Source organism: Tamandua tetradactyla, chromosome 5, assembly GCF_023851605.1.
Source record: "Tamandua tetradactyla isolate mTamTet1 chromosome 5, mTamTet1.pri, whole genome shotgun sequence".
Lineage (NCBI taxonomy): Eukaryota > Metazoa > Chordata > Mammalia > Pilosa > Myrmecophagidae > Tamandua > Tamandua tetradactyla.
This window is the reverse complement of record NC_135331.1, coordinates 52,328,415-52,343,053: the sequence shown is the minus strand read 5'-3', so window position 1 is coordinate 52,343,053 and position 14,639 is coordinate 52,328,415. Positions and strand designations below refer to the sequence as shown.

The 14,639-nt window shown below is 39.3% G+C and overlaps 1 protein-coding gene across 4 annotated transcripts in view; it reads right to left on the bottom strand.

The window, feature by feature from the left end:
* Nucleotides 1-14,412, bottom strand: part of TIPARP (TCDD inducible poly(ADP-ribose) polymerase) — a 36,809-nt gene extending 22,397 nt beyond the window's left edge. The window contains exons 1-2 of one of the 4 annotated variants that reach the window (XM_077160859.1): nucleotides 14,204-14,412; nucleotides 10,302-11,262 (exon numbers count right to left, since the gene is read on the bottom strand). In XM_077160859.1, the coding sequence (XP_077016974.1) occupies nucleotides 10,302-11,221 (920 nt within the window). In that variant the 5' untranslated portion in view covers nucleotides 11,222-11,262; nucleotides 14,204-14,412. The other 3 variants (XM_077160858.1, XM_077160860.1, XM_077160857.1) reach the window with 3 other exon arrangements.
* Nucleotides 14,413-14,639: the final 227 nt, after the last annotated feature.

Genomic DNA, 14,639 nt, shown 5'->3' with positions numbered 1-14,639 from the left:
ACATTACTTTGGAAATCAGGCAATACTTTAAAACTGATTCAAAATGCATGTCTTTTTGTTTCATATCTATGTCTATTCTTCACACTAATCTTACAAAGGATAAAATATTCAATATGATGCTGACTTAAGAGTTCCTTGATTTTTCTGGCATCAAAATGCTTCTCTTACCTTGCTCACAGAAACAGAATGTAATGTGTTGGACAATAACTTTCCTAGTTTCTACCTGACCAATTCAAACAGACAGAAACTTAATGTACCAAGTTGCTGAAGTACTCAGCAGACTGAAAATTTGCTTCATAAGAGTGAAGTGAGAGGCCACTGTTCTGCAGTTTTGCAATCTGGAGATGGAAGGATTAGAGTGGCTTTGAGAGTTTGTAAAATTAATTACCCTTGACATACCAATTAGAATTGCTAGCTCATGGGCAACGGGAGATTTTGGGAAATAACTTACTAAACAGATTTTAAAAACAAAATGGGAAACATTCTTTTCTCTTCCAATGTTGGCTAAAAAAAAAATAAGTTAAATGTACTTAGGTTTCTTGTAGGATGTAAGAAAATCATCACTACCCAAGGAAAGTAGAATCTTGAATGCATTATATTATTAAACACAGTTATGGTCAGGAAAAGTACATTCTTCATAAAACCTTAGTTTTATCCCAAGGGACCTCAGTATAATGCTTTGAACTTGAGCGTTGTTATCCTGTTTCACACTTCCCTTTTGAAACACAATGCACAAGTTCTAGTCTCATGGTTATTAAGGTGCTAAAAAGACACACAGATCTACATACTATACAACTGAAATACCAAAATGCTAAAAGAAAACCAGTACTAAGTGGGAGCAAGAAGAGAAGAAAGTTGTTAAAAAAAAAACCAGGTTTCTGTGATGCCAATAATGCTGACACCCAGAATCCACAGCATAATACAAAAGTTTGACATCAAGACTAACAAAATTAGACAAGTTGGAAATGGTTTAATACCATCATTTTGCTGACTCTAGGCAAACTGATCTGTGAGCAAGGGTGATTGTTAAGGAAATTTTTCTCCTGAATTTCTAGATGGGGATGTTCAATGTATCTTTTCCTCAAAATGGGTCACGCCTCCTAGTACTGTAAAGGTGTCAGGTTGGCCGATGATCTCCTTAAGTCAGGTAAAATGGACAGAACTACTCCTCTCTTCCATATAATTTAAATCCTTATGCTTGGTCATATGCAAATATGCAAATAACTATTAACATCATACATTTTAACTCCTTCTATACTACAGGAATAACAACTTAAAAATACAAAAATTAATTATTATACAGTCATTTAATGCACTAGCAACTTTACATGTGGCAGCTATCATTTTCTTCATTTAAGTTCAATTAAAGAAGAATTTGCATGTGAAATTTTAGTTCCCTATCAGAGAATACTGCTTGGACAGCCATACTAAAAGGACCTAAATATTTATATACATGTTTTGTATAACATAACAAGAGGACAAGTACTCTTCCACGTAATTGATAAACATACCCATAAGCATAACCTTTCCCTTTACTCATTAATAAAAGACTCTTCCAAATTTTAAATAATATACTAGGTTTGTGGAAAAATGTTATTTTGTAAGATACAGCGATAAACTTAAAAGGTGAATCGTGGGAAGATGGCAGAGTAACAAGTGCCAGGAATCAGTCTCTCTGCCAGAACAATTCTTGTAATAGGAATGAACTGTCAGAATTAGCTATTTCAAAACTCCAGAGTCCAGTAGAACACTGAAAAGCACACAAGGAAGGGTGGGATAAAGAGGCTGGTAAATTACAGTAAATACCAGTAAACTGTTCTGTCTACATGATGGTTATCATTTTCCATCCCCCACCTTTGTGGCAGGCAACAGTGGAGTCTGGCTTCTAGCACAACTTGCTGGTTCCAGGAGGGACATAAAAATCCGTGTCCCCAAGCTCAAGGTGGTGCTTCTGATTAGCTACTTTGGATCCCTGGGGTACTAACTCTGAGGACATCCACTGTTCCAATCCACCCCGGACAATGGCGGCAGCATGGACTTAAGGACAGTATGCGTCCTCAGAACTACAGGAAACAGTTGAAGGGCTGCATTTTCCGGACAGGGGCCAAGTCAAGAAAGTACAGCTCTGAGGAGCCTGGAAGAAGCTCCTGGTGCCCTTCCTGGCCCCTCCCTCAAACCTTCCCCAGGGCAATTTTGAGCCAGCTAGAACTCCCTTTGTGGGCTTCTGGATTTGTTCCAACTGGAAAAGACTGACTTGGAGGAAACTCCTCTCCAATGTGCACCCCTTCCCAGAATCTGCCCTACAGGCAAAGCAGCTAGAGAAAGGGAAAGCAGTCCAAGAAACAACTGAAGCTGATGATCTGGGGCAAAGGCTTACCTGCTTTAAGGCCTGCAGAGGAACATTCAGGAGAGGGAGAAAGTTTGTTTGAAGTAGAGGCAGCATTCAAATTCTTGTAAACAGGGGGAACTCGAGTAAGCACAAGCCCAGGACAAGACCCATGTCTAGAAAAAGACAGGGAGGATGCTGCACTTTGTATTTACCTTGGGCTAACACTCTTAATAGGAGGGCTGAGCTCTGAAGGAGAGCACCAGCTAAACAAAGACAATTTGAAAAGGCAGTGAAGAGTGTTTTTTGCTTAGGTTTGCTTAGTTGTGTTAGCTCCTGACGCTCAAGAAAATCTCTATCATATCACCAGTTGGTTACAAACTCAAGAAACAAACAGTTCAGGGAATAAATCCCAGAGTTAATATATTAAAATGTACAGTGTATGACAAAAGTTTACAAGACAAAGAAATAGGAAGTTATGGCCTATCCAAGGAAGAGGATAAAAATACAGAAAGCGCCAATGAAGAAAGCAGAAAAAGGATATACACTGAACAAAGACTTTATTAAAAGCGATCTTCAATATGCTCAAGGAGTTGAAGGAAAACACACAGAAAGCATTAAAGAATATAAGGAAAATAATGGATGAATAATATGAGAATCTCAATGAAGAGAGAGAAATTTTTAAAAGGAACCAAACAGAACTACTGGAGTTGAAGATCACGACAACTGGCAACAATAGCAGACTGGAACTGGCAGAAGAAAAGAATCTGCGAATTAAAAGACACAACATTTGAAATGAGTTCAGCTGAGGACCCAAAACAAAAAGAATTATAAAAAGCAAAAATAGCTGAAGAGACCTCTGGGACACCATCAAGTATACCAATATACACTTTATGGGAGTTCCAGAAGGAGAAGAAAGAGAAGAGGGGGCAGAAGGAATATTCAAAGAAATAATCAAAGAAAATTGCCAAACTTAGCAAAAGACATGAATATGCACATCCAGGAAGTCCAGAGAACACCAAATGGGATAAACTTGAAGAAAAATACACCCATCACACACTAATGAAACTGTCAAATGCAAAGGTCAAGGAGAGAACTTAAAATTAGGCTTAAGAGTCACTCCCAAGAGAACCTCTTTTGTTGCTCAGATGTGGCCTCTCTCTCTCAGCCAACACAACAAGCAAACTCACTGCCCTTCCCCTCTCTACGTGAGACATGACTCCCAGGGGTGTGGACCTTCCTGGCAAAGGGGGACAGAAATCCTGGAATGAGCTGAGACTCAGCATCAAGGGATTTAGAAAACCTTCTCGACTAAAAGGGGGAAAAGCAAAATGAGACAAAATAAAGTGTCAATGGCTGAGAGATTTCAAACAGAGTAAAGAGGTTATCCTTGAGGTTATTCTTACGCATTGAATAGATATCACCTTTTTAGTTAAGGTGTAATGGAAAGGCTGGAAGGAAATGCCTGAAAATGTAGAGCTGTGTTCCAGTAGTCATGTTTCTTGAAGATGACTGTATAATGACATAGCTTTCACAATGTTAACTGTATGATTGTGAAAACCTTGTGTCTGATGCTTCTCTACCGTATGGTCAGATGAGTAGAATATATGGACTAAAAATAAATAAATAATAGGGGAAACAAATGTTAAAATAAATTTAGTAGACTGAAATGTTAGTGATCAATGAAAGGGAGGGGAAAGGGGTATGGTACGTATGAATTTTTTTCTGTTTTCTTTTTATTTCTTTTTCTGAATGCTCTAAGAAATTATGATGATGATGAATATATAACTACATGATGATATTGTGAATTACTGATTATGTATGTAGAATGGAATGATCATATGGTAAGAATGTTTGTGTTTATATGTTGGTATGCTTAATAAATAAAATAAATTAAAAAAAAAAAATAGAGATGAAGACATTACCAGATAAACAAAAGCTCAGAGAGTTCATCACCACTAAACCTGGATGGACTTCTTCACATGGAAAGGAATGGATACTAGATAATAGTTCAAAGTGGCAAAAAGAAATAAAGACCTCCAGTAAAGGTAAACAGTTGGGTAATTATAAATACCAGTACTGTTGCATTATATTTTTTGGTATGTAACTCCACTTCCTACTTCCAACAGGTACTAAAATGCAAATGTACAACAAGTAGAGCTATATCTATGGTTCTGGACATACAGCATACAAAGATATAATTTGTAAAAGGTACAACAAAATTGTGGAGGTATTAAGGTATATAAGAACAGTTTGTATGTATGTTATTGATGTTAAGCTGTTAGCAAATCAAGTATGACTGTTACATAGCTAGGATGTTAAATTTGAACGTGACAGTAACCACAAGAAAATACAGGAAAAATATAGCCATACAGAAATGAGAAGGGACTTGAAATGGGACAATACAAAAACATAACAAATAAATATGACAGTAGGCATTAACTGAAGAACTGAAGAACAAAAAAAAGTATGACTTACAAAGTCTAAACAGAAAAATGGCAGAAGTCCTGCATCATCAGTAGTGACTTTCAATGTAAATGGATTAAACTCTTCAGTAAAAAGGCTGAGACTGGCAGACGGAATTAAAAGGCTTGATCCAACTGTATGCTGTTTACAAGAGACTCACCTTAAATTCAAAGACAGAAGCTGAAAGTGAAAGAGAGCTGGGGTAGCTACACTAATGTCAGATAAAATAGAGTTTAAGTAAAAAACTGCTATGAAAGACAAAGACAGTTGTTATATACTGCTAAAAGGGTCAATTATACATGAAGATATAACAATTATAACATGCACCTGACAGATTTAAAGGGAGAAACTGAAGGCTCTTTATGTTAATAGTAGGAAAATTTAATATACCACTTTCAACAATGAATAGAATGTCTACATAGAGAATCAATAAGAAAATACAAAACTTGAATACTCTAAGCCAAGCAGACCTAAATGATATAAATAGAACACTTCATCTAACAACAATAGAAGATACATACTTCTCAACTGAACATGGATAATTTTCCATTATAGACTATAACTTAGGTCACAAATCAAGTCTCAATAAATTAAAACATATAGAAATCACAATGTATCTTCTCCAACCACAATGGAATGAAAATAGAAACCAGTTACTGAGAGACATCTGGAAAACTTACAAATATATGGAAATTAAAGCATATTCTAAATTAACCAATAGGTTAGAGAGGAAATCACAAGGGAAATTAGGAGACATCGAGGCAAATGACAGAAGGAAAATACAATATACCAAAACTGATGGGATGCAGCAAAGGCAGTGCTAAGAGGGAAATTTATAGCTCTAAATGCTTGCACTAAAAAAGACTTCAAATCAGACACCTAATCTCAAAACTGCAACTAAAAAAGAGCAAACTAAACTGAAAGCAACCGGAAGGAAGGAAATAACAAAGATTATGGTGGAAATAAAGGAAAGAGATTTAAAAAACAACAATCAGCAAAAGTTGGTTCTTTGAAAAAAAAAATCAATAAAAATGACAAAACTTTAGCTAAATGGACAAAAAGAAAAATAGAGGGCAGAAATGACTAAAATCAAGAATCAAAAGGGGAACTTACTATTGAATCTGCTGAATAAAAAGGATTATCAGAAAGGATACTATTAACAACTGTACACAAACACATAAACTACTTAAATTGACTAAAGAAGAAACAGAAGATCTCAACAAACCAATTACTAGTAAAGAGATTGAATGAGTAATCAAAAACATTTGAATTTGATGTGATGCCTTCACAGAAAATTATACTAAACATTCCAAGAATAACCTACAGCAATCCTACTCAAACTCTTCTAAAATACTGAAGAGGAGGGAAGTTTCCCAAATTCATTCGACAAGGCCCAATATCACCTTCATACCAAAGCCAGATAAAGACACTCAAAAAACGAAAATTACAGATCAATATTCCAATTTCATATGAATACAGATACAAAATGCTTAACAAAATACTAGCATCACCTCAATCCAGCAGCACACTGAAAGAATTATACACCACGATCAAAAGGTATTCATCCATTGTATGTAAGGGTGGTTCAACATAAGAAAATCAATTAATATAATAAATCACATTAACAGAATGAAAGAAAAAAAAAACACACATGATCATTTCAATTGGCTCAGAAAAGGCATTTGACAAAATCCAGCACCCATTCTTTTTACTTTCCAAAGAGAGAAAGAGTTTATTACTAGGCATGTAGTAGGACAGCAAATGGCCTAGAGGCCAAAAATATGTCTCCCTTAGTTTAGTGGGTTCAAGGCTTTTAAGGATTTTAGCAAGGGGAGAAGTGGTCATTTCAGATAGCGAGCTCAAAGCAGAAAAAGAGACAGTGTTACCATTATCATTTCCAACACTTAAAGTGCCTTCAGTATTAAAGAGCTATGATTTCAATACAAAAGACAGCACTCATTCTTGATTAAAAAACAAAAACAAAACCAAAAAAATTTAGGTAGGAATAAAAGGAAACTTACTCAACACGATAAAGGGCATATATGAAAAGCCCAAAGCTAACACCCTACTGAATGGCAAAAGACTGCAAGCTTTCCCTCTAAGATCAGGAACACAAGGATGCTCACTGTCACCACTGGTATTCATCATTGCATTTAAAGTTCTTGCCAGAGCAAACAGGCAAAAAAAAAAAAAAAAAAAAAAAAGGCAAAAAAAATGGAAAGAAAGAAGTAAACTTCTCCTATTTACCTATAACATGATTCTATAAGCAGAAAATCTTGAAACATCCACAACAAAGCTCCTACAGCTAATAAACAAATTCAGCAAAGTAGTAAGGTACAAGATGATTATTCCCCCCACCCAAATCAGTAGTGCTTCTCTACAGTAGTAATAAATAAACTGAAGAAGAAATCAAGAAAAAAATTCCATTTACAGTAGTAACTAAAAGAATCAAATATCTGAGACTAAATCAAATAAAAGATATAAAGGACTTGTACACAAAAAGCTACAAAACATTGCTAAAAGAAATTAAAGAAGACCTAAATAAATGGAAGGATATTCTGTGTTCATGGATTGGAAAACTAAGTATTATTTAGATGTCAATTCTATTCGAAAGATTTACACTCAATATAATCCCAATCAAAATCCCAACAACCTTTTCATAACTGGAAAAGCCAATCAGCAAATTTATATGGAAAGGTAAAGGGCCCTAAATAGCCAAAGCCATCTTGAAAAAGAACAAAGTTGGAGGACTGATCCTTCTGATCTTAAAAATTATTTACAGGGCGGTGCAATGATGGCACAGTGGCAGAGTTCTCACTGGCCATGCCAGAGACCCAGGTTTGAATCCTGGGTCGGCTCATGTAAAAAAAAAAAAAATTATTACAAAGCCAGAGTAATCAAAACATCATGGTACTGGCACAAGGACTGACACACAGGCTAATGTAACTGAATTCAGAGTTCAGAAATCAACCCTTATTTTTATGGCCAACTGATTTTTGACAAGGCACAAAAACCACTCAATTAGGAAAGAATAGCCTCTTCAGCAAGTGCTGCTGAGAAAACTGGATATCCAACTGCAAAAGAATGAAGGTAGACCTCTATCTCACACCATATTCAAAACTCAACTCAAAACTGAGCAAACACCTAAATATAAGAGCCATAACTGTAAATTTCCTATAAGAAAATGTAGGGAAGCATCTTCAGGACCTTGTGTTAGGCTATGGTTTTTTACATCTAAACCACAAGCAACTGAAGAAAAAATAGATAAATGGGACTTGAATAAAATTTAGAACTTTTGTTGCCTCAAGGAACGTTTTAATGAAAATAAAATGACAACCTACAAAATGGGAGAAAATATTTGGAAACCATAAATCCAAAAAGGGTTTAATATCTAGAATTAAAATATATATAATCTTCAACTCAACAACAAAAAGACAATTCAATTAAAAATGGGCAAAAGGGCAGGCAACAGTGACTCACTGGTAGAGTTCTTGCCTGCCATGGCAGAGACCGGGGTTCGATTCCCAGTGCCTGCCCATGCAGAAAAAAAAAAAAAGGCAAAAGACTCGAACAGGCATTTCTCCAAAGATATACAAATGGCCAAAAAACACATGAAAAGATGCTTGACATCAGTGGCCATCTGGGAAATGCAAATCAAAACTACAGTGAGGGGGCAGTACAACAGTGGCTCAGTGGCAGAATTCTCGCCTGCCATGCCAGAGACCTGGGTTTGATTCCTGAAGCCTGCCCATGCCAAAAAAAAAAAAAAAAACCCACAATGATGGGGTGTACCAGGTGTACAGTGGTAGAATTCTTGCCTGCCATGCGGGAGGGCCCAAGTTCAATCTCTGGCCCATGCACCAAAAAATAAAATGAAATGAAATAAAAATAACCACAATGAGACAGCATTTCACACCCATTAGAATGTCAATTATTAAAAAAAAAATCAGCAACAACAGAAAATTAGAAGAGCTGGAGAGGATGTAGAGAAATTGGAACATTTGTCTAAGAAATGATCATGATGATGAATATGCAACTATGTGATGATATTGTGAATTACTGATTATATATGTAGAATGGAATGATCATATGTTAAGAATGTTTGTGTTTGCAGTTACATATTTTTTTAATTTTTTAATTAATTAAAAAAAAAAGAAATTGGAACATTCATTCATTGCTGGTGTGAATGTAAAATAGTACAGCCACTGTGGAAACCAGTTTTATGTTCCTCAGAAAGTTAAGTATAGAATTACCATATGACCTGGCTATACCACTTATAGGTATATAATCCTGAACCGAAAGCAGGGACTCTAACAAATATTCGCACATCAGTGTTCATAGAGGTATTAGTCATTAAGTACAACGGAAGCAACTCAAGTGTCCATCAATGATTAATAAACAAAATGTGGTACATACACACAACTGAATATTATTCAGCAGTAAAAATGAATGCAGTTCTGATATATATAATAGCATGGATGAATCCTGAAGAAATCATGTTAAATGAAATAAGCCAGACTCAATCTTATGAAATAACAGAAAAAGCAAACTCACAGAGTCAGAATCTAGAATGCAGGTTACCAAAGGACAGGGTGGAAACAGGGAATTAAAGCTTAATAGGTACAGCATTTCTATATGGGATGATGAAAAAGTTTTGGTAATGGATGGTGGTGACAGGAACACGTTATGAATGTAATTTACAGCACTGAATTATATATTTGAATGTAGTTAAAAGGGGCAATTTTAGGTTGTACATGTTACTAGAATAGAAGTTTTTAAAAAATCCATAGAACTGCAAAACATAAACAATGAACCCTAAGTTAAATCATGGACTACAGTTAATGGTACAAAAAGTGCTTTTATCAACTGTAACAAACGTACCACACCAATGCAAGAGCTTGCTAAAGGGTGGTATATGGGAACTGACTATTTTATGCATAATTTTTCTGTAAACCTACAACTTCTTTAATTAAAAAAAAAAAACTTGAAGGAAATACGAGATTTAGTGTGTCTGGGCATGAGTCAGAATTTTGGGAAGGACTTGTAAACTTCTCACAGAAAAATTATTTATACCATTCAAAATAAAAAGAGGGCTATAAAATTCTCCAAATGACAGTTTCCCTTTTAAAAATAGCAGCTACTCAGTATGCAAAACTTTAATAGTAGATAAACTACACAGTCATTATGTTATAAGATTTACTATGAATTTTCTTTCTAAAGCAAGCTCTCCCATATAATTAAAATAGTATTTGATTTACCACAGTTTGTATATGCAACTTCTCAATCACACACATATTGCACAGAGTGACAGCTGAATTGTTCAAGTCATAAAATTTCATTGTCTGGCTAAACAGACTGCATTTCAACCACTATGAAAATCAAGGTAGCGTAAAACCAAAAATCAACAGTGGAATAAGGAATAAGAAATCATCCTACTACTAAGCGTTTAATTTCTTTACCTTCTCTATAGCAGTTAACAACAGCCTTACAAGTTATTATAAATACATACCCAAACTTCATTCTCATTCTATCATTTTCCGGGTTACAGTAAAATCGTTCCAAGTGTTCCTGGGAATCATTGGAAACACTCTGCCACTTTTGAGTAGTTGTCCTCTTGATCTGCCAGTGATATGGCAAGACCGTGTGGTGCTTTAAACAATCCCTGCCATAAATACAAGTGCCTTGCAAAAAGTCCATGCAAATTTCAATTCCATTCTCTTGATGAGTATGGTACTGTAGCTGGTTTACCAACTCAAACACAAGGTCAAGGGAAGCCTCCTCACTTTTGTCCTGGAAGAGCTCAGTACTCAACTTATCACTTGTGTCCAAAATGTACTGGATTGTAAAACTGTTGTCTTGGAAAACCCCTGGAACATAATCCATGACTTTATCTACGCAGTCAGGACTAGAAGGAACGTCACTTGAAACCGGGTGCAAGAGGTCAGTCTGAAAGTGTCCAGCCGTAGAATTTGTCACTGTCCCACTGATGGCTTCTGATGGAAAGCTGTGATCTTGGATTGGAACCACTCTTTCTGGAGCATTAGTGGAAGGATGGCCTTCTGGCATTTGGCCCCCAACACTTGTTTCATCAGGAATCAGAACAGACATATTGTTTTCTGCCGGTGGACATGATGGATTTATTTCCAGGGCTTTTTTCACAATAGGTTCATGTAAGCTGCTCTCATCTGCACTCTGGTTTCTAGGTCTAAAAACCCCATCAAGTGAGCCAGATTCTAGCAAAGTGTTTAATATTGGCCTCAAAGACCTCAGAGTTCCAGTTCCCAGTCTCTTCTGATCCTGCTTTTTCTTAAAGCAAGTCTTCAATGGAGTGATCTTCTCAGAAAGTCTCATTTGGCATGAAAAGTCATCAGTTGGAGAGGGAGGCTGCACTACACAATCTGGCTCAGGTTCAGTGGTTTCCATTTCCATGATATGGATTAGCTCCAAGTGCTCCTCAGAGTCAAAAAATCCTACCAGGAAAAGAAGGAATATGATCATTTACAAAACTGACAACTGGATTCTATTCATTCATCAAAATGTTTTGTTTTGGTCTGTACTGAGTACCAAGTCAATTCCAAATTCTATTAAGAAATCAAGGCCAGGAAAGCAGCCAAAACATTTCAGAAGTCCAAGGAGGTAAAGGTAGAAAAGAATTGTGTCCTTTAAGAGGCTCTTGGCATTTACCTGTGGACTTAATATACAGCAATTTATAATTTTGTTGAGGTATGAACTTTTATTGTAAAGCTGAGGCAGTATAGGGGCTGGGTAGGTAGAAGAAATAAGTACATCTAGCTGATGACAGTCAGGAAACCACATTTCCACTCAGCTTTGCAGTTCTCTTCACAGTTTATATATCACCAGCCTCATGAGGTGACAAAAACTTAGTTTCTTTGTGAGAAAAAAAAAAGTTCACCAAACAAAGGATAAACTTCAAAGTTAAATAGTGAGTAAATCTGGGGTGTGAAGATTTATTCAGGAAAACAGTAGCTCTCAACTGAAATATGATACAGGAAAAGCTAGGAGCCAATAGAAGCATTTCGATATTCAGAAAGTTAACATATTCGCCAAGAACATTAAGGGTCTACTTCCACAATCCCCAAAACAGCCTTTACTGGAGGAATACCAGGGCCTGTTAGCAACAGAAGCCACATCAGAAATGACCTCTACACACTGTTAGAAGCCAAGCACAATTTCATAAGGACCTCCAATTTCTTATTGTTATAGTTACATACATGCACTTTTTTTTAAAAAAGGCCAATAAAGGCATGCTATTGAAAAAGAATAAAAGCATATATAACACACAGAATGCTGAATTTTTCTGATTCCTAAAGAACTGCTGAAAGAGACTAAAAAAGTGCTTTCTTGGAAGAATCAGATTTCTTAAAAAAATTGGAACGTCAAGTAAAAACAAAAAAAATTTGTAAAATAGAAGATGGTGTCCCCCTACCATCCAACATTAATTATTAAGCCATTATGCCAGGTGGGAAAGGGGGTGGTGATGAGCAGTTATTCTTCCTCTCTTGTTCCACAGTCTGAAAGAGATCCTTGATGCAAGGCCCATGATTTATTCAAGTTTGTATTCCAGGTGCCCGGTACAGTGCCTACCAAAATGCATGCAGTGGGTGCTAAGCAAGTTATCTATTAGCTGAATTACTGAGAAAAAGCATTAAGCACCTATTAAACTTCGACTTCTTCAGTCTTTATAGATATAAATGAGCCCCCATTCCTAAAATGAACATTAAGATCTAACTGGAGAGATTCATGAATCTACAGATATAAAACGTGTATACTAATCAAACTCAGAAAAACAAACAAAAAACAGAATATACAAGAAGACATAATGTCCATGGTTAGTGCAAAAGAAAAAGGTAAAAAAAAGGAGAGTTCAAGTGTGAGCTGGCATTGTTAGGGAAAGCTTCACGGAGGAGGGACTTGACATGAGACATAAATCAACTGGAAGGCAGCCAAGCTAGGCGTTATTATTCATCACTCGGTGCTCTTGCCTCAAGAAACAATTGGCACAGATTGTGGTATTCCCTTCTTCATCACACCAAACAGACCTGTGCCTTCCCCCACGCACACACATTAACCACTCCTATCACATTCATCACTAAACCAATTTTATTTATATTATTTATACATATGTGTAAATAGATACACACATACAAACTTACATGTGCACAAACAACTTTATCATTGCCCTTCGTCAAACTCTCAGAAACAAAACTAGGAGGAAGAGACGGAGAACGAGTGGGGAAGCCACTAGGACCTAGTTCCTCAATTAGTTTGCATAACAGAAAAATAAAGCTTTGGAAAGACACTTCCTCCAGTCCCCTGCAGCAGGCGACTCACCGCGCTACCCTTATCTCATGTCGCCCCCAGTATTCGGGCACTCGAACCTTTCCAGGGAGCCGCCAGCTCAACGCCAGGTAAAAAGGATCCTGCCCGGTCGCCTCTCGTCTCGGAACTCTTCGCCCGCCCGCCCGCCGCCACCGCGCTACACCCGGGCACCGAGCCCGGGTCCGAGCGACGCCTCCTGTAGGCCGCGGCGGTTTGCAGAGTCGAGAGCCCGGCGCCCGGATCGGCCAATTCCGGGTGTTTCCGAACATCCCCACCCTTGCCCTCCCTTCGGCAGGCGCACCCCACCACCCAGCCCCAGCCCCACCCCCACCATCCATCCAGCCTCCTCCCAACGAACGACCCTGCATCTCCGGCTGGTCTCCATCCTGGCTTCCCATAAGCTAGTCACCGCGCCTCCCACATTAAATTTATTTTTCGCCTCCTCAGCCGACCTTCCGGAGAGGATCGTCCAGCGAGAATCCGGGGCTAGCAGAAATGACCCGCGAAGCGCCGGACGCTTCTCCGAGCGACGCGGAGGAAGGCAAAGACTTCTGCGCCCTTCAAAGTTTATCTGAAAACAGCCTGCAAACTTCTGTGCTGCAGCCCGGAACGCGGGTTCTGCCGTCAGGCTCCTCGACAACCGCCGTGCCCTCCCCTTCATCTGCGAAGTGCTCCTCCGCGCCTCAGAGCGCCCGGGGTCTTGCCCTGAGGTGGAAGCCGCATAGACGCGGCCACCCATCCGCCCGCCCGCCCTGAGGTGGGGAATCGGGAGACGCCCGCGACCCTGACAGAACCTTTCAGGGCTAAATCCGATTTATACACCTGCCAGAGGCTGCAACTGACTAAGAAGTGTAAACCAATTCCATCCTAACATTGATAGGATGCGAGTGAATTCCGCACAAAAAGGCACAAACTCCAAAAACCAGTCGCCCGGGATTCGCAACAGCCCCGCACGCTCCCGGCGCGGGGGGTCAGCAGTGCGGGAGCCGCAAAGCCGGCGCTCCCCTCCGCACCCGCCATCCTCGTCGGGGTCCCTCATCGGCCTCTCAGTGTCCACACGAAGCCCTTTACCTGAACGGGCAGCCTGAGAGAACGGACGACAGGAGTCGCGGCGACGCCGGCTCGCGGGCAGCGTCCGCGCAGGGCAGGCGCCGGCGTCTAGGGGTCGCGGGTCAGCGACTCTGCGAGCCGCGCACGGGCCATTCCGCCGCCGCGAGCGCAGAAAGCCGCGACCGCACTCCAGGTCTAGCTCCTTCGCCTGTCACCTCGAGCTCTGCTTTAAAGTGGCTTCCGGTCGCCTCCTCCCGGCGGCCCCGTCGCGGAGGCGGAGCCTGGGCGGCAGGGGGTGGGGTGGGGTGAGGGGGCCGGGCGCTCAGTGTGTGCCGGGAAGGAGGCCCGTCTCGGGCGCGCGCGCGCTCGCGTCCGCTCGCTCGGAGGCGCGGAAGGCGGGCGTGCGGCGGCAGCGATGTGCTCCCGCGAGGGGGGCGTGTCCTTCCGCAGGCCCGCA